Source organism: Podarcis vaucheri, assembly GCF_965113315.1.
Source record: "Podarcis vaucheri genome assembly, chromosome: 1".
Taxonomy (NCBI): Eukaryota; Metazoa; Chordata; class Lepidosauria; order Squamata; family Lacertidae; genus Podarcis; species Podarcis vaucheri.
The window spans coordinates 4,942,241-4,962,914 of NC_138759.1; the positions used below are offsets into that span (position 1 = coordinate 4,942,241).

The 20,674-nt window shown below is 48.3% G+C and overlaps 1 protein-coding gene across 1 annotated transcript in view; it reads left to right on the top strand.

Annotated features, from left to right (window-relative positions):
• Window positions 1-11,637: 11,637 nt before the first annotated feature.
• NID2 (nidogen 2) overlaps window positions 11,638-20,674 on the top strand; it is an 82,356-nt gene continuing 73,319 nt past the window's right edge. The window contains exons 1-2 of the mRNA XM_082216577.1: window positions 11,638-11,935; window positions 15,201-15,506. Of these exons, the coding sequence (XP_082072703.1) occupies window positions 11,726-11,935; window positions 15,201-15,506 (516 nt within the window). The 5' untranslated portion in view covers window positions 11,638-11,725. The remainder of the gene's footprint in view (window positions 11,936-15,200; window positions 15,507-20,674) is intronic.

Here is a 20,674-nt window from a genome sequence, read left to right on the forward strand (position 1 = left end):
AGAAGTAGGGTGTTCTTAGGAGAGGGAAGGATTTGTCCCTACACTGGAAACAAGTTGAAATATACTCAGAGTCGAGAGTGGATTTCATGCTCTTTATTCAGCTCATAGTGATTGGCTAATTCTGGGATTCTCCTGTAGGCCAATCAGGTTGCGAATTCACCTCCATCTGGAGCAGGATTGGGTGGCTCCTGTGGACCAATCAGACTGCTGCATTTTTGATCCTTTTGTTCTAGGACCAATCAGACTGCTGCATTTTGGATCCTATTCAACTCAGTACATAACACAAATAATGGAAAAACCCACCAAAAATCTGCTTCTCCTTTTGTATCCTGTTTGTCCTTGTCCACAAAGCTCGGCTCAATTACCGTATTTTTTGCTCTATAAGACTCACTTTTTCCCTCCTAAAAAGTAAGGGGAAATGTGTGTGTGTCTTATGGAGCGAATGCAGGCTGCGCAGCTATCCCAGAAGCCAGAACAGCGAGAGGGATTGCTGCTTTCACTGCGCAGCGATCCCTCTTGCTGTTCTGGCGTCTGAGATTCAGAATATTTTTTTTCTTGTTTTCCTCCTCCAAAAACTAGGTGCCTCTTGTGGTCTGGTGTGTCTTATAGAACGAAAAATACGGTAACAGGAAAACGTGTCTGCGTTGCTCCGATGGGGACAGTCCCCTCCACAGACACGGGATCTGATAGAGCGTTCCAGTTCCTTCCTCTGAAAGGGGTGTGTGTGCTTTTTGGTTCCTTCTGCTCCGGGCCTGAGGACAACAACGAAGAGAGCTAATTATGGGAGACGCACAAATTCCATGCCCCTCACCTCCTCGCCGCCCCCCCCCCCACAATTCTCATGTAACAGCTGCAGCCACAAGAGCATGGAAAATGTGTGGGATGATGGAAAGGGAACCGATCCAAAAGCAGGCAGAATCGGTGCTGGGTTGGGGCTGGAGGAGAACTCTCTTTGACAGACAACGGCAAGGCTCTCGCACAAAAGGGGGGGTGGGGTGGGGAGGGCCTGGTAATCATAGTAATTTGCAGGAGCAGAAAAATAAGCCTCCACAAATGGAGAATTTCCAGTTGCGCTGCTCATAGCTGCTCCCATTTGACTCTCCCTCCCTCCTCACAATTAAGAACTGAGGACCAGTTTGTCGGTGAGATCGCCTCTCCGTGTACAGTGGTACCTCGGGTTACAGACGCTTCAGGTTACAGACTCCGCTAACCCAGAAATAGTACCTCGGGTTAAGAACTTTGCTTCAGGATGAGAACAGAAAAAGCGTGGCCGCGGCAGTGGCAGGCCCCTTTAGGTAAAGTGGTACCTTAGGTTAAGAACAGTTTCAGGTTAAGAACGGATCTCCAGAACGAATTAAATTCATAACCCAAGGTACCACTGTATATCAGGGGTAAGCAACCTAAGGCCCGGGGGCCGGATGCAGCCCAATCGCCTTCTCAATCTGGCCCCCGGACGGTCCGGGAATCAGCATGTTTTTACATGAGTAGAATGTGTCCTTTTATTTAAAATGCATCTCTGGGTTATTTGTGGGGCCAGCCTGGTGTTTTTACATGAGTAGATTGTGTCCTTTCATTTAAAATGCATCTCTGGCTTATTTGTGGGGCATAGGAATTCTTTTTCAAAATATAGTCCGGCATCTCACAAGGTCTGAGGGACGGTGGACTGGCCGCCTGCTGAAAAAGTTTGCTGACCCCTGGTGCATATATTCCCACTAGACCTTTTCGATCTGTGGAACTTGTTGCAGGTGCCACAGAAGACCCGTTCTATATCTGTAAAAAATGGATCTTTCATTGTGGCAGGACGTACATTCTGGAGGTGGAGGAAAGGGGTTTTGGAGGAGGGGTGGTACCTCTGGTGGGGGGCACATGGTGTTCCTTCTGGGGAGGTTTGTCTACTTGTGGTCCCTACCCTGCCCTCAGCCATCACCTAGAATCGGTCAGCATGCGACAGATGCCACACCCTGGAAAGAGCTTTGACTGCCCAGCTAAACCAGGTGAGGGGAGCTGATGGGTTTCAAACTCCTGGTGAGTTAGGGACTTCCTATGCATGCAAAGGGTGGCACTGTGGGTTAAACCACAGAACCTAGGACCTGCAGAAGGTCGGCGGTTCAAATCCCCGCGACGGCGTGAGCTCCCGTTGTTCGGTCCCTGCTCCTGCCAACCTAGCAGTTCAAAAGCACGTCAAAGTGCAAGTAGATAAATAGGTACCACTTCAGCGGGAAGGTAAACGGCATTTCCATGCACTGCTCTGGTTCGCCAGAAGCGGCTTAGTCATGCTGGCCACATGACCCGGAAGCTGTACGCCGGCTCCCTCGGCCAGTAAAGCGAGATGAGCGACGCAACCCCAGAGTCGGTCATGACTGGACCTAATGGTCAGAGGTCCCTAGACCTTTTCTTTATGCATGCAAAGATAGCTTCTGGCAAATTGAGTGGAAGCAATGATTCTTCAACATCAACTTTGTTGGACTGCTCATGTTGTGCAGATGCCTCATGATCATCTTCCAAAGCAACTACTCTATTCCAAACTTAAAAATGGATAGCGTAATGCTGGTGGTCAACAAAAGAGGTTCAAAGACTCTCTCAAGGCAAATCTAAAAAAAGTAGTATAAACACTGACAACTGGGAAACACTGGCCTGCAAGCGCTCCAGTTGGAGAACAGCTTTTACCAAAGATGTTTTGGGTTTTGAATACAGGTAGGTAGCCGTGCTGGTCTGCCGTAGTCGAAACAAAATTTAAAAAATTCCTTCCAGTAGCACCTTAGAGACCAACTAAGTTTGTTATTGGTATGAGCTTTCGTGTGCATGCACACTTCTTCAGGGTTTTGAAGACACTCGAACTCAGGATGTGAGGGAGAAACGTGCTAAGAGGAAGGCACGCTTGGCAAATCCACACTGTGATCAACTCCGGCCCGGAAACATCCACTCTGAGGAATATATCACAAGCTAGAGAAAGGAGTCTCTGAGCTTAGTGTGAAGGACAGTGTGTGGTGTCCTGTAAGGGTAATAGGTGAGGAATTAACTGGGACACTGAGCCAGGAGAAGTAGAAGCTGGAAAGATATAGTCTACTTAGGTCTCATTCCGGTCAAGAGGGGAGAGATTCTTCTACAAAAAGAGAAGATTCCCAAACCAGTTTAGAGGGGTGTGGAGATCCCTTGCGTCTGTTACTTGGAGTACCCCAGGAGTAGGGTTGTCAAAGGGGTGTGTAATTGTCAGTAAACAGTTTGGTTTAAGAACCAAAGCATTAAGCGGCAACAGCTGTGCAACAACTGAGAAAGAACTGAAGTGAAATAACATTATCATCTGAAGTATCCTACGTTTTACCCACTTCGTGCTATAAACTTCCTATGTTTAATAAAATCTCTCTTGTTTACTTGATCGAATCCTGCACGAGGCTCCAAATTATTAAGTTTTCCCTCACACAAGTCCTCCACAAGGTAGTTTGTAGGTATTCGGGTAACTGGCCGACACAACAGGGCCAGGGGGAAAAGTGCTGTTCCGTTGCCGCACCCCCTCCCCCCAAAATATCCAAGTGCTCGGGGCAGGGGAAGAATGAATCTGTTTCTGCTCAAGGCTGGCTTCGCGGCCTTTGCTTATTCCCAAAGAATTACGAGGACGCTGGGAAGATAAACAAGGGGAGAGATGGTCTTTGGCGCAGCCGGACGACTGAGCAGCTGTAAGGACCGCGTTTATAAGCCAAGAGATTACTAAAGTGGAGAGGAGAACAGGAGGGAGACACAAAACACACCATGCAAACATCTCGTGCAAGGCCTCCCGAGACCACCTTTGAAACCCCCAAGGATTTCTGCAGCTTCCTCGATTCCTGGTGATGATGGCTGGTGGTCAAAAGGCACACAGAGATGCCTCTGCACCAGCAGAACCGGCCAGGAATTCATGGCCATTCCTTGCTTTCCTCCTCCCTGGCTGACGTCACTGCAGATCATTGTGATAGGAATTTTGAGGTCTTAGATATATGGTAATGTTCATAAGTGTACCAACCAAGCACATACATAGATCAGCACAGGAAGACCGACCTGCAACCATTTTTGATTCCCAAACTGACCAAATGTTTTCTCTGCAAGGTCAAAGGGAAATGCAAAAGCCTCCCCATTGTCTTTTCCTTCACAAATCCTGTCTTAAGGGTATGTCTGCATTTGAATAGGGTGTGAGCCTGTGACATGGTCCAGGAACTAATTACAGTGGTGCCTCGCCAGACGAAAAGAATCCATTCTGTGATTCTCTTCGTTTAGCGTTTTTTTCGTCTTGCGAAGCAAGCCCATTGACGGATTAGCGGATTAGCGCTATTAGCACTATTAGCGGCTTTTAGCGGCTTATCTGCTGATTGGATCAGCTGATAAGAAGCTTAGCGGCTTAGAAAAAGGGGGGGGGGAAGGGAAAAAAAAACCAGCAGGAACTCGCAAGACATTGTCGTCTTGCGAAGCAAGCCCATAGGAAATTCGTTTTGCGAAGCACCTCCAAAACGGAAAACTCTTTCGTCTAGCGAGTTTTCCGTCTTGCGAGGCATTCGTCTTGTGGGGCACCACTGTATTTATCATTACAAAAAGACTGGCCAGGCTCCCCAGGCAATCCAATCAAGTAACCTGCCAGACAGGAGAAAAACGACATTCAGATTTCTGTTTTAGACTGCCTTTTCTGTGATGTAGGCATGATGTATCTGGGGGGTGGTCTTAGGTTACACCCCTTCTGTGATGTATGTGTGATGTTTCTGGGGGTGGTCTTGATATACAGGACAGGGAATTTCAAATGTCTTTATAAGGCCTTGCACACCATTGTTCTGGGTTCCTCCTCCTTTCCTGCATTTGAGGGGAGCACCCTCTTGCAACAGATCAATAAAGATCGAACTTACTAGCTGCTTTGCTTCTCAATATTCTCTGGTTGGCCTCTGCTATTTTCTCTTACCAATAGGGAACCTACGTAAGGACTCTATATGGGCTCTTGGGTACCCCATAAGGGAAAAGGGCAGATTTTTGTTTACAACATCAGGGACCGATAGTCTTGGGCATTGTGGAGCGGGAAACATATTCCCAGGGTGAGCAGGACGGCTTGCAGCCTGGACCCTGTCACAACAGTGATAAGGACTCAGCGCTGAAAGAGTCTCAGTTCTCCTGTTAACAAACAACAATGGCCACAGCAGGGGCAAAACAACTCTGGTGTCAGCTCCACTGAAGTTCTGAAGTTCCCCGATTTTCTGAGCTTATGAGATCTCAAGTTTGAAGGGATCTCTGTGGATCCTGGATGTGGGCTTACTTTGGCCACAATGCCGCCATACAGTCATACCTCGGGTTACAGACGCTTCAGGTTGCGTTTTTTTGAGTTGTGGACCCGCCGAAACCCGGAAGTGTTTCGATTTCTGGGAATGGAGTTGTGAGATGACCTAACCTGGGGAGAGAACAGCAAAGACCTGGTGAAGAGAGCACAGCAGAGGTTATATTTTCTGAGAATCCTCCGGAAAAACAATTTCTCAAAGGACCTGTTGATGGCATTCTACCATTGCACTGTAGAGAGCGTACTAACTTATGGTCTGTGCGTGTGATTTGGGAGCTGCACGGTCAGGGGAAAAAACAATGCTATCCAGGGTTGTAAAGACTGCAGAGAGAATTATTGGGTGCACTATTCCCACCTTAGATCAAATCTATGCTGCCAGGTGCCATAAGAAAGCGGCAGAGACAGCACATGATAGTACGCACCCCGGAAACGATCTCTTTCAGCTTCCGCCTTCTGGAAGAAGGTATAGGGTTATAAAGGCCAGGACTAGCCGCCTGAAAAACAGTTTCTGCGCAAATGCAATTCTGGTTCTAAACGCAGCATAAGGGGTTTCTGTAGTATAGTGTGTTTTAAAATGGGGTTTTAGAGTTTTTAGGGGTTTTTGAATGTTTTATGTAGTTTTTATGTAGTTTTTATGTAGTTTTGTGGTAGTTTTTTGTAGTTTTTTGTAGTTTTTATGTAATTTTCAATTTCATTGTTCCACAAGGGACAATGACAATAAAGATATCATATCGTATCGTATCGTAACGGGTACTTCCGGGTTTCAGTGGTCGCGCATGTGCAGAAGTGCTAAATCACGCTTTGAGCATGCGCAGAAGCGCCAAATTGCAACCCGCAGATGCACCACTGACGGTTGCGAATGCTGTGGGTTGCGAACGTGCATCCCACACGGATCACGTTCGCAATCCGAGCGTCCACTGTATATTTAAAGTACCGTGATGCCACTCTAAACATCTTATGGCTTGCCGCAAAGAATCATGGGAGCTGTAGTTTCAGACCCTCCAAGTGTCCCTATTTTCCAGGGACTGTCCTGGATTTACAGAAGCCGTCCCGGTTTCTGATTTGATCCCGAAATGTCCCCCTTTTCCTTAGGACGTCCTTCTTTTCATCGGAGGGTATGGTAGGACGTCCCTATTTACAGCGGAAAACTGTTGGAGGGGACATCTGTATTTTCAGTGGAGAAATGTTGGAGGGTAATAATAATAATAATAATACGGTAATAATAGTTTTATTTCGGGACGCAGGTGGCACTGTGGGTAAAAAGCCTCAGCGCCTAGGGCTTGCCGATCGAAAGGTCGGCGGTTCGAATCCCTGCGGCGGGGTGCGCTCCCGCCGTTCGGTCCCAGCGCCTGCCAACCTAGCAGTTCGAAAGCACCCCCGGGTGCAAGTAGATAAATAGGGACCGCTTACAAGCGGGAAGGTAAACGGCGTTTCCATGTGCGGCTCTGGCTCGCCAGAGCAGCGATGTCACGCTGGCCACGTGACCCGGAAGTGTCTCCGGACAGCGCTGGCCCCCGGCCTCTTGAGTGAGATGGGCGCACAACCCTAGAGTCTGGCAAGACTGGCCCGTACGGGCAGGGGTACCTTTACCTTTACCTTTAATAGTTTTATTATTTATATGCTGCCCACCTGACTGGAGTTGGAAAAGCTTCTGGAAAGGGTCACAAAAATGATCAATGGGATGGAGTGACTTTTCTATGAGGAAGATTCAGGACAGAAAAAAATATAAAAGTGCAGAGGTTTTCCCCCCACTTTTTTTTTTTTTAGCTAGTCATATATTTTTATTTTTTTTATATGCCTGTTGTCTTTGTCCATGGAGTTTTCCTGGCAGGGATACTGGAGTGGCTTGCCGGTTCCTACTCCAGGTGGATCACGTTTGGTCAAAACTCTCCACTATGACCTGTTCATCTTGGGTGCCCTGCTCGGCGTAGTTCATAGCTTCTCTGAGTTCTTCAAGCCCCTTCGCCACGGCAAGGCAGTGATCCATGAATTATGGTGCTGGAGGAGACTCTTGAGAGTCCCATGGACTGCAAGAAGATCAAACCTCTCCATTCTGAAGGAAATCAGCCCTGAGCGCTCACTGGAAGGACAGATCGTGAAGCTGAGGCTCCAATACTTTGGCCACCTCATGAGAAGAGAAGACTCCCTGGAAAAGACCCTGATGTTGGGAAAGATGGAGGGCACAAGGAGAAGGGGACGACAGAGAATGAGATGGTTGGATGGTGTTCTTGAAGCTACTAGCATGAGTTTGATCAAACTGCGGGAGGCAGTGGAGGACAGAAGTGCCTGGCGTGCTCTGGTCTATGGGGTCACGAAGAGTCGGACACGACTAAACGACTAAACAACAACAATATTTTTATTTATTTATTTATTTATTTTTATTGGCTCGTGCTCTGGTCCATGGGGTCACGAAGAGTCGGGCATGACTAAACGACTAAACAACAACAGATAAAATACTGAGGAAGATGGACCAACTGTATGACTCTGGATCAGGCCACTTCTTTGCCCAAACTATATCCCCCTCAGGCATCCCTCCTATTGCCACCCCCCCTTTTATATGAAGGGTCAGAGCTCAATAACGGAACATCTGTTTGGCATGCAGAAGGCACCGCATTCAATCCTTAGCATCTCCAGGTGAGACTGGTAATCGCTCCTGCCTGAAACCCTGGAGGGCAGCTGCCGGTCAGAGTAGACAATATTAAGCTAGATGAACCCATACACTCCCTTGGTCTATAAGGCAGTGCCTTTGGTTCCAAGCTTTTGTGTCACCTTTGAGTTCCAGAAAGCTGCTGTGTTTTTCTGTCACTTGTAGTATGTTCCTTGACGTGCTCCTGTGTCCAGTTACACTGAACCCCCAGACTATTCCCAGCTGTTTCCCAGTGACACAAAGAACATCCTTTTATAATTACAAAGAAGAAGAAGAAAAGGAACCGTTGTTCAGTCATTTGACATGCATTTGCAATGCCCTGGGGAGAAATGGAACATTTCCTCTTCCTTTAACTTTAGTGCAGTGTTTAATTAATTCTTTTAGGGTGCAAAGGCCAGAGGCACAGGCAGAGGGGAGAGACACAGGCCTGCATTTTACTAAATAAAAAAAAAAGATAAAAAGCTGAATTCCATATCAAAGAAGACTGCAGCCTTGCACTCAGTACAAACTCTGCAGTTTGCAAAAATCTGCATGTGTTTCCCCAGGCACGACTTAATTTGCTTCCTTTTGAAGAAATCTTGTGAGGAGCGCAGTGTGAAGCACATATTCATTCTGTAAACAAGCCCACAGTAATTCAATGGAACGTCCAAAGTCAGGAGCAGTTTATCTTGGAATCTCAGGTGGTACTTTAGCTTTGCTCTTCCACCTGAGCTTTGCATTAGAACCACTGGCTTAAAGGTTTCGCTATAATGGGGTGCTTCAGGAGGAACTGTCTATTGAGCAATGATTCTGAATTGTCTACAGAGAGGTTACATGTTGTTGTGTCAAAGCAGGTGTGAGCCAACACTTTGCAATTCCTTTTCCCATCAGTTTACTTCTTGCAAAGAGTTTGATCCATTCCACACGTCCTTCCACAGTGGGGACATAGGTTTCCAGGCGGGAGTTGATCACGGTGTGGATTTGCCAAGTGTGCCTTCCTCTTAGCACGTTTCTCCCTTGCGTCCTGAGTTTGAGTGTCTTCAAAGCCCATGACACCTTTGGTAAAGGCTGTTCTCCAACTGGAGCGCTCGCAGGCCAGTGTTTCCCAGTTGCCAGTGTTTATACTACATTTTTAAAGATTTGCCTTGAGAGAGTCTTTAAACCTCTTTCATTGACCAACAGAATTACACTTTCTATTTTTAAGTTTGGAATACAGTAGCTGCTTTGGAAGACCATCATCAGGCATCCGAACAACATGACCCGTCCAACGAAGTTGATGTTGAAGAATCATCGCTTCAACACTGGTGATCCTTGCTTCACTGGCATTAGTTCACCTGTCTTCCCAAGTGATGTGTAAAATTTTTCGGAGACACCATTGATGGAATCTTTCAAGGAGTTGGAGATGGCGTTTATACGTGGTCCGTGTTTCACAAGCACACAGTAAGGTTGGTAGTACAATAGCAGAGGCCTTTGTGGGTCAAAGCAGGCTCTGAATTGCTCAGGGATGAAGGAATGCACTCTGTATATGCTCAGAGGTACTACTCTTTATTACTGTCTGTTTACTTTCAAGAAAGGGTATATGGTCAATAACTAATAACTTCTCTGTAAAGATTGCCACTGTGAAGACTGATATTAGACACATTTCAGGTCTTGAAGCAGATGTAACCTCACTGGTAAAGAATCTACGTACTCTAAAACAAAAACAACCAAAAAGAAAAAGTCTATAAGGGTTGGGGAATCTTTAAAGAATCTTTAGAAAACAATGGAATAAAAGGAAACATCTTGGCAGAATTAAACTGATCCCTGTATTGTATAAATATAAGTTCGTAGGAAGGTAAAAAGAAATTATATAAGAAATATGTAACTGTGTGGTATCAAGTAATGGATAAAGTGCAGTGAGATTAATTGGAAGTCAGTTTTTAATTTCTTCTGTATAAGTTTTATAAATGTGTTCAGTATCAGGAGTATATATGATGATAATTATATTAATCTTCTTGTATCTTATAGGGTGGTGGTTTGCTGTTTGACTGTATGTTTGTTTACATGTATGTACGTCTGTTTTCTCATAAATGTATTTATTTTAAATTAATAAAAGATATATTAAAAAAAAGAATCTACGTACTAGAAGACAAAGCTGATAAAGCTGAAAGGACTACAATAAAGAAGAACGGGGAGAAAGAGGTATGTGGTACACGGTCAAATACTGGAGGCTGAAGGAGTATGGCAAAAGATGTTGGTTGGGGCTGGAACATTAAAAGTAGCTGCAAGAGATTATCTCCACCTCCCCTGCGCTACCACCCACAACTTGATGTAATAAGCTCTGATCAACAACTGTTAAAAAGCCAGAGGCAGACTGAGTTGGGGGCTGACACAATCTTCCCAGCTCCACAATGTACACAGAAGAAAGAAGCTTTATGGGGTGAAATTGCTATGACGTTTCTGGTTGCCTGGTGCAGCTTGTTAAGGAGGAAACTGAAGGGAGAGAGGATGTTTCCTGCTCGGCAGGGGGTTGGACTCGATGGCCCTTGTGGTCTCTTCCAACTCTATGATTCTATGATTCTATGTTGTTTAGTCGTTTAGTCAGTCGTGTCTGACTCTTCGTGACCCCCAGGACCAGAGCACGCCAGGCCCTCCTGTCTTCCACTGCCTCCCACAGTTGGGTCAAAATCATGTTGGTAGCTTCGAGAACACTGTTCCACCATCTCGTCCTCTGTCGTCCCCTTCTCCTTGTGCCCTCCATCTTTCCCAACATCAGGATCTTTTCCAGGGAGTCTTCTCTTCTCATGAAGTGGCCAAAGTATTGGAGCCTCAGCTTCAGGATCTGTCCTTCCAGTGAGCACTCAGGGCTGATTTCCTTCAGAATGGAGAGGTTTGATCTTCTTGCACCAGAATTCAAAAGCATCAATTCTTTGGCGATCAGCCTTCTTTATGGTCCAGCTCTCACTTCCATACTGGGAAAACCATAGCTTTAACTATACGGACCTTTGTTGGCAAGGTGATGTCTCTGCTTTTTAAGATGCTGTCTAGGTTTGCCATTGCTTTTCTCCCAAGAAGCAGGCATCTTTTAATTTCGTGGCTGCTGTCACCATCTGCAGTGATCATGGAGCCCAAGAAAGTAAAATCTCTCACTGCCTCCATTTCTTCCCCTTCTATTTGCCAGGAGGTGATGGGACCAGTGGCCATGATCTTCGTTTTTTTGATGTTTGATGTATTTTATCTCCACTGACAATATTGCCAGTGAGCTTAAGAAGAAAGGAATTTCAGATGGAACCACAGGAGGGGAGAAAGTTCCGGGGTACCACTTGTGGCTCTCCCCTCGGGGCGTCTGGCTGCCCCCCCCGTGCGAAGAGGATACCGGACCAGACGGACCATGCCCTGATCCGGCAGCCAGGCTCTCCTCCTGGTCCACTGCGCCCCTCTCTGCGCGACGTGCCTGCGCCCAAGCAGCGGGATCCAGCTGTTCCGATGCGCGCCGGGCACCAAGGCCGCATCCCCGACGGGGCGGGCAGCCAGCGGCGCTGCGCCCGCCGAGCCTCTAACGAGCTCCAGATGTTGCCGTCGGGGGGGTGGGGTGTGGGGGGGTTACTGGCATCCTCTCTTGTCCAGGAGGGCTTGATTGGCCGCTGCCCGGGCTCCGGGCAGCCAATGGAGAGGCGGGAGAGGCGCCTCCGGCCCCGCCCTGCCCTGGGCCAGCTGCCGGGACTCGAGGGGGCGGCCGTGGGCTTCGCGCCTCCCGCTCCGGAGCTGCGCCCGCCCCGCCCGCTTCCCCTTCCTCCTCCTCCTCCTCCTCCCGGAGCAAGTCCATTGCGAGGGCCATGCTGGGGGAAGCCGCGCTGCCCGGGCTCTTCCTCCTCCTTCTCCTGCAGCTGCCGGGCTGGGGGGCTGCCCTGCCCCGAGCGCAGCTCTTCCCCTTCGGGCCCCCGCGCGGCGACCGGCAGCTGCCCGACGGCGACGACGAGACCTCGGCTCCCGTGCAGCTGCCCAGCCCGTTGCTCTACTACGAGACCCGATTCAGCCAGGTCTATGTAAGTCCGACGCCCCATAGAGAGAGAGAGATCGGGGGACTTGGGGGGAGAGGAGCAGGGCATTCGTCTAGGGCAGCCTTCGCCAAGCGGGTGCCCCGCAGATCTTGTTGGACGGGACGGGGATGGATGCGCCCTGCAGCTGTTGGGCGGGGCTGATGGGGGTTGTGCCCTCCAGATGTTGGATGGGGCTGTACCCTCCAGATTTTGGTGGGCAGGGCGTTTGGGTGTTGTCTGTGCCCTCCAGATATTGGGGGCTGACGGGGCTTTCTCGTGCCCTCCAGATGTGCCGTCCGGGGTGGATGGGAGTTGCCATCCATCAACATCTGGGGGGCACCAGCTTGGCAAAGGCTGGTGTCAGGCTCCTGGTTGGAGGATGGTGCCAGCCCCAGGGAGAAGCCAAGGACTCACCCCCCCATGGCACCACCACCCTGCTGAGCCAGCCCAGAGCTGTGCCAGAGGCAGGGAGGGGTCCTTGGCCGGGCATCTGTTTGCCCAGGACATTCCTGGGCACTCAATAAGAACTCTGTGTGTCCCTTTCCGAATATCCTTTTCCAAGCCGGCGCTCCGTCCCTCGACACACGCTGCAGAAACTCTGTCGCCAATTCCTCTCCAGTGATGACACATCCATTTAGCTGGGTGGCCTTTGGGCCTTTGCAAACCGAGGACTTGTCTTGAGACCCTTCCCCAATGCAGTTGGGGGTATACAATGCTCCCCCTGCTCAGAGTAGCTGCATTGAAACAGACAGGCATAGCAAACTTGGGTAAATTAACTTTGATGCTCTGCTCCAAGCACGACCCTGTGTAAATGTAGGGTGGCTGTGCTGCTGTGGTGATCCACTTTGGGTCCGGCTTTGAGCTGGCAGCTGGTCCCAACCCACCGATTGAAGGCTAACGGTCGAATTCTGCCACATCTCTCCACATCTACTTATTTGAAAAATAGAAAAAAAATGCAAACGAAAACCTGCTAGATTTTAATAACTAAAAGGAAATAAAATCAACAGCTTTTCATCTGCAGATGTGTTTTCTTAACCTTGATAGTGAGTTGGTGCTGCTCCCATTTTATGGATGAGAAACTGAGGCTGAAAGGCAGTAGCCTGCCCACAACCTCCTGTGGCAGAAGCAGACACACAGTTTCCTTGTGAGTAAGGTTGTTATTGTTGAGCCTGGAAGTTCCCAGGCTCCATTCTTGCCCACGGTTGTAAACTCACCAGGCAGTCTTGAGCAAACCTCCACTTTCCTAGCTGCCGCCCCCTTAATCTGGGGAATTTTCCTTGCAGGGTTGTTTTAAGGATTCCTGCAGAATGCTCCGATTGTTTTTATGGGCTGATTGCAAGTGGAGTTTTTAAGCACTATACGGACGTATTATTTTATTTCTGTACCTACCCCTCCTCCCATCTGGGAGGTCATGGCAGTTTATCATGCAGTAAAATCTCTGTCGCAAAAATATTTCACAATTGCATTAAAAACTGCAATCTAACATTTGCAATTGCTGGGTCCCGGGGATGCTAAATCCCCGAAGGCTCAGGTGAATAAAATAAGCCCATAACTGGTGCATAAAAGGGAGTACAGTGGACGCTCGGGTTGCGAATGTGATCCGTACGAGATGCACGTTTGCAACCCGCAGCGGCATGTCTGCGCACGCTCGGGTTGCGATTCAGTGCTTCTGCACATGCGCAAAGTGTGATTTAGCACTTCTGCACACGCACGACCGCCAAAACCCAGAAGTAACCCCTTCCGGTTTGCGGCAGTCCGCAACCTGAAAAAATGCAACCTGAAGCATCTGTAACCTGAGGTATGATTGTAATGAGGAGGACAGCAGCAATTCCCAAGGGAAGGAGCTCAGAATCTGGGAGTCACCATGGAGAAGGCTGTCCCACCCCAAACTTTCCCTAGTGGTGACACCAACTGATCTCATTCCACAGGCCAGTCAGTATTAATTTCCCTGATTATCTCTCCGGCAACTGGGACCCAAATCTTTCTTACATTTCTCCATCCGGCTATGAGTAAGCAATTAGATGCCTGTGATTCACTTAATGCATAAATTTGCCCAATTCTCTTTTAAAGCCATCTAAAGGTCGGGGTCCATCACTGCCTCATGTGGCAGGGAGTTCCAGGGTTTAACTCTGCGCTGTGTAAAGACTATCTTTTCTCTGCCCCAAATCTTCCAACATTCATAGGATGTCCACAAGTTATCGTGTTACACGAGAGGGAGGGAAGCTTTTTCTCTCCATTCTCTCCACGCCATTCATAAGTTTGTAAAATTCTATCATGTTGCTCCTTCCTTGCTTTTTCATTAAATGAAAAAGTCCTAAATGCTGCAACCATTCCTCAAAGGGCAGTTGCTCTGTCCCCTCCACCATTTTGGTTGCCATTTTCTGAAACTTTTCCAACTCTACCGTATCCTTTTGAGGTGAGGAAACCAGAACTGTACAAACGGTTAGCCCAGAGATGGAAGGAAGGAAAAGTTCCCCCCAGAGAGGAATGGAAGATCAAACTGATGGACTATGTGGAGATGGCGGAAATGACTGGGAAAATCAGAAACCAGAAAGAACAGAATTTCAATAAAGAATGGGGGGAATTTATAACTTACCTTGGAGACCACTGGAAACAGTTGAGCTCCTAAGCAGGATTTAAATAACACTTATAATGTAACAGGGACGCGGGTGGCGCTGTGGGTTAAACCACAGAGCCTAGGGCTTGCCGATCAGAAGGTCGGCGGTTCGAATCCCCACGATGGGGTGAGCTCCCGTTGCTCAGTCCCTGCTCCTGCCAACCTAGCAGTTCGAAAGCACGTCAAAGTGCAAGTAGATAAAGAGGTACCGCTCCGGCGGGAAGGTAAACGGCGTTTCCGTGCGCTGCTCTGGTTTGCCAGAAGCGGCTTAGTCATGCTGGCCACATGACCCGGAAGCTGTACGGCGGCTCCCTCGACCAATAAAGCGAGATGAGCACCGCTAATGGTCAGGGGTCCCTTTTCCTTTACCTTTATAATGTAACAAGAACTAGGAGTGCATGGAATATTTTTTTAAAAAATGGAGTGACTTAAAATATGCAGCGAAAAAAAGATTAGTGATGGAGGGGTGGGTGAAATTCCAGAGATTCAATTGATTCTTTGTTTATCTTTCTATGATTTATGATTTTGAATGCCACTTATAATTTGTAAAACTAAATAAAAATTTATGATGAGAACCGTACAAACCTTTAGTCTTCCACTGCGTTTGATATTTGATCACTTTATTCATTCTTCTTTGACCTGGCTCCCTGACAGGTTGGGACCAACGGGATCATTTCCACCCAGGACTTCCCTAGAGAGACCCAGTATGTGGACGATGATTTCCCCACGGACTTCCCCGCGGTTGCTCCTTTCCTGTCGGACATCGACACCAGCGGCGGGAGGGGCAAAATCTATTACCGCCTGGACGACTCCAGGGAGGTGACGGATCGGGCCGCCCAGCTAATCCAGGCTGGATTCCCCAGCGCGGACGGGTTTGCCCCACGCCACACCTTCATCGCTACCTGGGAGAACGTGGGGGCCTACGAAGAAGTCAGCCGGAACTCGGAGCCTTCCAAACAGGTGAGGCGATGGTTTGTGATGTCTGCATTTCTGGCAATTTCTGCTTGGGGTGCTCCTTGGGGTGCGCCAGTGTGGTGTAGTGGTTAAGAGCAGTGGACTCGCAATCTGGTGAACTGGGTTCGATTCCCTGCTCCTCCGCATGCAGCTGCTGGGTGACCTTGGGCCAGTCACACTTCTCTGAAGTCTCTCAGCCCCATTCACCTCACAGAGTGTTTGTTGTGGGGGAGGAAGCGAAAAAGGAGATTGTTAGCCGCTTTGAGACTCCTTAGAGTAGTGATAAAGCGGGATATCAAATCCAAACTCTTCTTCTTCGTCTCCTGTCATTGGCCAAGCTGTTGGGATCCTATAGGGCATTTGATACAATAGAGAGGGAAGAGATACGGACAGCCGCTGCTCCAATTGGGATGGAAATGGAAAGGTGATTTGGTGTCAGGACCAGGTCAGCAATAAATCACATGGTGTCAGTGAAGTTAACTCTGTATTCAAGGAAACAAGGGCTGCTCCGGCGTTCAGGCTTAGCGATCCCAGCAACCCTTCCTGGTAGCACAAGTGCTGGATCTGGCAGAACTCAGTGCTCTTTGAAACCCTGGAGAGAGGCTGCCGGTCAGTGTTGAACAAGGTGGCTCAGCTGTCTGACTCAGTTTAAGGCAGCTGCCTAGGAAAAGGCAAAGAGGGTTTTCCGTTTTGGGAAAGTCTGACTGCTTTTGTTTTGTTAACCGTTTTAACCTCTGCGTTGTTTTGTTGGGTGGGTGGGGGATGTCTCTGGGAATGATTCATTCCCGTGTCTGTTGGGAACGAAAGGCATGTTTCAGATTTTCCGCCACGCATTGAAATGAAGGCCCTAATGGCATTCCTGTAACGAGGTAGGTCTGCAGATATCTATTTTTACATCGATTTGCGCACATTTAAAAACAACACAAAAGGGCTGTAACTCAGTGGGGGGTGCCTCTGGTTTGCATGCGAAACGTCCTGTTGTTGTGCTTGTTATTGTTATTTCTATCCCACCTTCTTCCCAAACCAAGGCTCGTGGCGGCTTACACAAATTAAATCGACAAAGATATAATGCAAAATACTTAAAACATGTACAGCCGTACCTTGGTTCTGGAACGTAATGCGTTCTGGAAGTCCATTAGACTTCCAAAATGTTTGAAAACCAAGGAGTGGCTTCCGATTGGCTGCAGGAGCTTCCTGTACTCAAGTAGAAGCCATGTTGGACATTTGGCTTCTGAAAAACGTTTGAAAACGTTCCGGGTTTTCAGCGTTCGTGAGCCAAAACGAATAGAATTAAAGCCACACACACACACACACACACACACACACACACACTGTGTGTTAAAATACTGGTTCAGTCCCTATCACCATCAGGTTGGGCTGTGAATGTCCCGTGCCAGAAACTCTGGAGCTGCCAGTCAGTGCGTGCAACACTGAGGTATATGGCAAGTGGTCTGGCTCAGCGTCAGGCAGCTTCCCATGTCGCGTAACCCTGGCGTGCTGTTGTGTTTTTAAATGCCAGGGAACATGCGAAAGTGGAGGTAGCCAATGTGAGCTCCCTCACCCCAGATGGTTGCAGAATTGTTCGCCTTCAGGCCCCCAGATCCTCAGAGCGGCAGGCTGCCTCTTCCTGTCAAAGACCACGGGGTGGGAGAAAGAATCATAGAGTTGGGAGGGCACCAAGGGTCATCTAGTCCAGCCCCGCAGCAGTGCAGGAATCTCAGCTGAAGCATCCATGACAGAAGGAATTTCCAAGCTCTGCTTAAAAACCTGCAAGGAAGGAGAATCTACAAGCAGATCGTTCCACTGGCGTAGGCTGCCAGAGATTCTGCGTTGAAGATTTGGGTCTCAGCCGCCCTCTTGGGTTGAGGAAACCGAATTTGGGCTGGCAGAATTTGCCCTCTGCCTCTGTTTGAACAAATGTTGGGTGCTCAGAGTCCATCGAGGGTGGCTTAGGAACAAGCAAGTCAAGCTGACCTCTGCCCTTGCCCTTTGACGCTTGACCCCACCGGAACACTGTTATCTGTCAGATTTCCCATTTAACTGTGGGTTTAATCCTGCGTGTTTAGATGGAAACCTCCGGGAAGAACCCAGCTTTGTGCTGAGGCCACCGTTCTGTCATTTCCGCTTGCCGGATGGGACACCCCCCATCTCCTCCACTGCATGCTACTCTGGGGTTTCTCATGACCCCCCCAGAGCCAATTTTGGGGTGCACAGGGGGAAGGGGGGAAACCCCCATTGTGCAAGCGGAAGTCCTTGTGCAAAAGACTCATTTGTTGTACACTGTGCTCAGTTTCTTCGTTTGCTTAAGGGAAGAATCCTTTGTAAACTGCTGAAATGAATGGGGGGAAATGCCAGGCATTGCAAGTAGGCTCGGGCCAGAGATTCCCAGCAGATCATGTCCTTTGGAACTCCTTGCCTCTTGATAATCAGGCAGGCATCTTCACTGTACAGTGGTACCTCAGGTTACATATGCTTCAGGTTACATACGCTTCAGGTTACAGACTCTGCTAACCCAGAAATAGTGCTTCAGGTTAAGAACTTTGCTTCAGGATGAGAACAGAAATCGTGCTCTGGTGGCGTGGTGGCAGCAGGAGGCCCCATTAGCTAAAGTGGTGCTTCAGGTTAAGAACAGTTTCAGGTTAAGAACAGACCTCCGGGACGAATTAAGTACTTAACCTGAGGTACCACTGTACTCTTTTCGGCGAGTGTGAAAAACATTTTTGTTCAGACGAGCCCACCCAGATGCTTAGAAAGTTAATGTGAGTGCTATTCCATTTTAGTTTTTAAACTTTTGTATGTTTAGAAACTTGGCGTGAGTTTTAACCTGCTTTTAGTCTCTTGTCATCTTAAGCTTCGTGCAAGTCTTAAATTATTGCTGTTAGTTTTTCTGGGTGACCATTTTATCGCTTTATCTTTTTCGTCAACCTCTTTGAGTGTTTTTTTATAAAAATAATAATACGTTTTTTAATTGTGATTGTCCCATAACATAGTAAAATTGCAGCTCTAAAAGATACAGAACAAAAACAGAAGAAGGAAAGAAAGGAACCATAGGAATAATGAGAGGAAAGAGCGAGAAAGAGAAAATAAAGAAAGCAAAATAAAAGAAACATTAGCCAAAAATACAAAAGAGGAATTTCTTCTTCATAAAACAACAGCCTGCTGGATCGAGAGGAACTCTTCCCTCCTGTGGTTTCCAGCGGCTGTTACTCAGAAGCAAAAATCTTGGGCCTTAGGCTCTGCAGGGCTGCTACCAGCCAGAGCAGACACTATCTGCTTAGATAGCCCAAAGGCTGGATTTGCTCTTGGCAGTGGTGTAGCGTGGGGGGTGCAGGGGGGGCCGGCCGCACTGGGCGCAACATCTGGGGGTTAGGGGGCGCAAATCCACGGGTTAGGGGGCGCAAATTTCTTGCCTTGCCCCGGGTGCTGACAACCCACGCTACGCCACTGGCTCTTGGGCTGGTGAGGCCGCCTCCTTATCTGAAGCTAAGCAGCTCAATAGAAATGACAGTTTGTCTCAGTTTGCCAAACACGACCACTTCTGGAGGAAAGCTTGTGGCTGTCAGGAACATCTGAATTATTTTCAAGGGAATGCTGTGAAATTCGTTGCTACACATTTTGAGATTTCCCCCCTCTCCTTTTCCACTTCTTTTTCATTCTGACAAAGGCATGGCTTCATCAGAGCCAGAGCCCTTGGCTACGTCCAACAATACTATCTTTTTTATTTGTTTACTTAACATTTGCAAAGCTCTTTTTTTGAGTTTGAGAGGAAAATCCCCCAAAGGCTCTTGCTGAAATCCTTATCAGCCGGAGCGGGGATGTCCATAGTTTCTGCATTCCAGATCTCCAGGCACATATTTGGACATGCGGCCATGACGGCCTCAGGCACTGCCTTCCGGCCCCGAATAACGCTGATACCCTCAAGCACGAAGGTCTTCTTGGGTGCAGAAGGTGCTTGCTCAGGAAACACGAGGTTATCGGTGAAGGAGACACTCTCCCTGAGGAAGGGTGACGTTTATGATAGGAATTTTGAGGTCTTAGATATATGGTAATGTTCATAACCGCACATACATAGATCAGCACAGAAAGACCAACCTGGAACCATTTTGATTCCTAAACTGACCAAATGTTTTCTCTGCAAGGTCAAAATGGAAAAGCCTCCCCATTGTCTCTTCCTTCACAAATCTTGTCTTAAGGGTATGTCTGTGTTTGAATAGGGTGAGCCTGTGACCTGGCCCAGGAACTAAGTATTTATCACTACAAAGGAATGGCCAGGCTCCCCAGGCAATCCAATCAAGTAACCTGCCAGACAGGAGATAAACAACGACAGGAGAAAAACAATATTCAAATTTCTGTTTTAAGATCACCTTTTCTGTGATGTATCTGAGGGGTGGTCTTAGGGTTACACCCCTCACATGATGTATGTATGATGTTTCTGGGGGTGGTCTTGATCTAGAGCAGGGGTCTGCAACCTTTAAGACAAAAAGAGCCACTTGGACCCATTTCCGAAGAAAAAAACAATTGGGAGCCGCAAAACCGGGAAGGTGACGTCGGGACGGTGCATGACTAACGCACGCACCGCCCCCATGCGACGTCACAGCCAGTACAGCGCCCGCCACAGTGGGGAGTGTCGGGGCACACAATGCGCCTCCTCCCCTTGCTAGTATCCGCCCCGGAGCCGCGGCAAAGGTGTAAAAGAGCCACATGCGGCTCTGGAGCCGCGGGTTACAGACCCCTGGTCTAGGGGATGGGAATTTCAAAAGTCTTTATAAGCCCTTGCACAGCATTTTTCTGGGTCCTCTTTTCCTGCATGTGAGTGGAGCACCCTGTTGCAACAGATCAATAAAGATCAAGCTTACTAGCTGCTTTGCTTCTCAATCTTCTCTGGTTGGCCTCTGTTATTCTCTCCTACTAACAGGGAACCTATGTAAGGACTCTATATGGGCTCTTGGATACCCCATAAGGGAAAAAGGGCATATTTTTATTTACAACAGATGGCAACCATGACACGTCGATCTTCTGCCTCTCCGGGAAGCACCCCAGACAATAACGCCAGGCCATTTCAGATTGTAAGCTCCTCGGGGCAGAGAACTACCCTCTTGGGCTGGGGAAGCTTTAATAGGTCAAGGGTTGCGTTCCCTCAAGGCTGGCCTCCTGGGGGCCTTATGCCAGAGGTG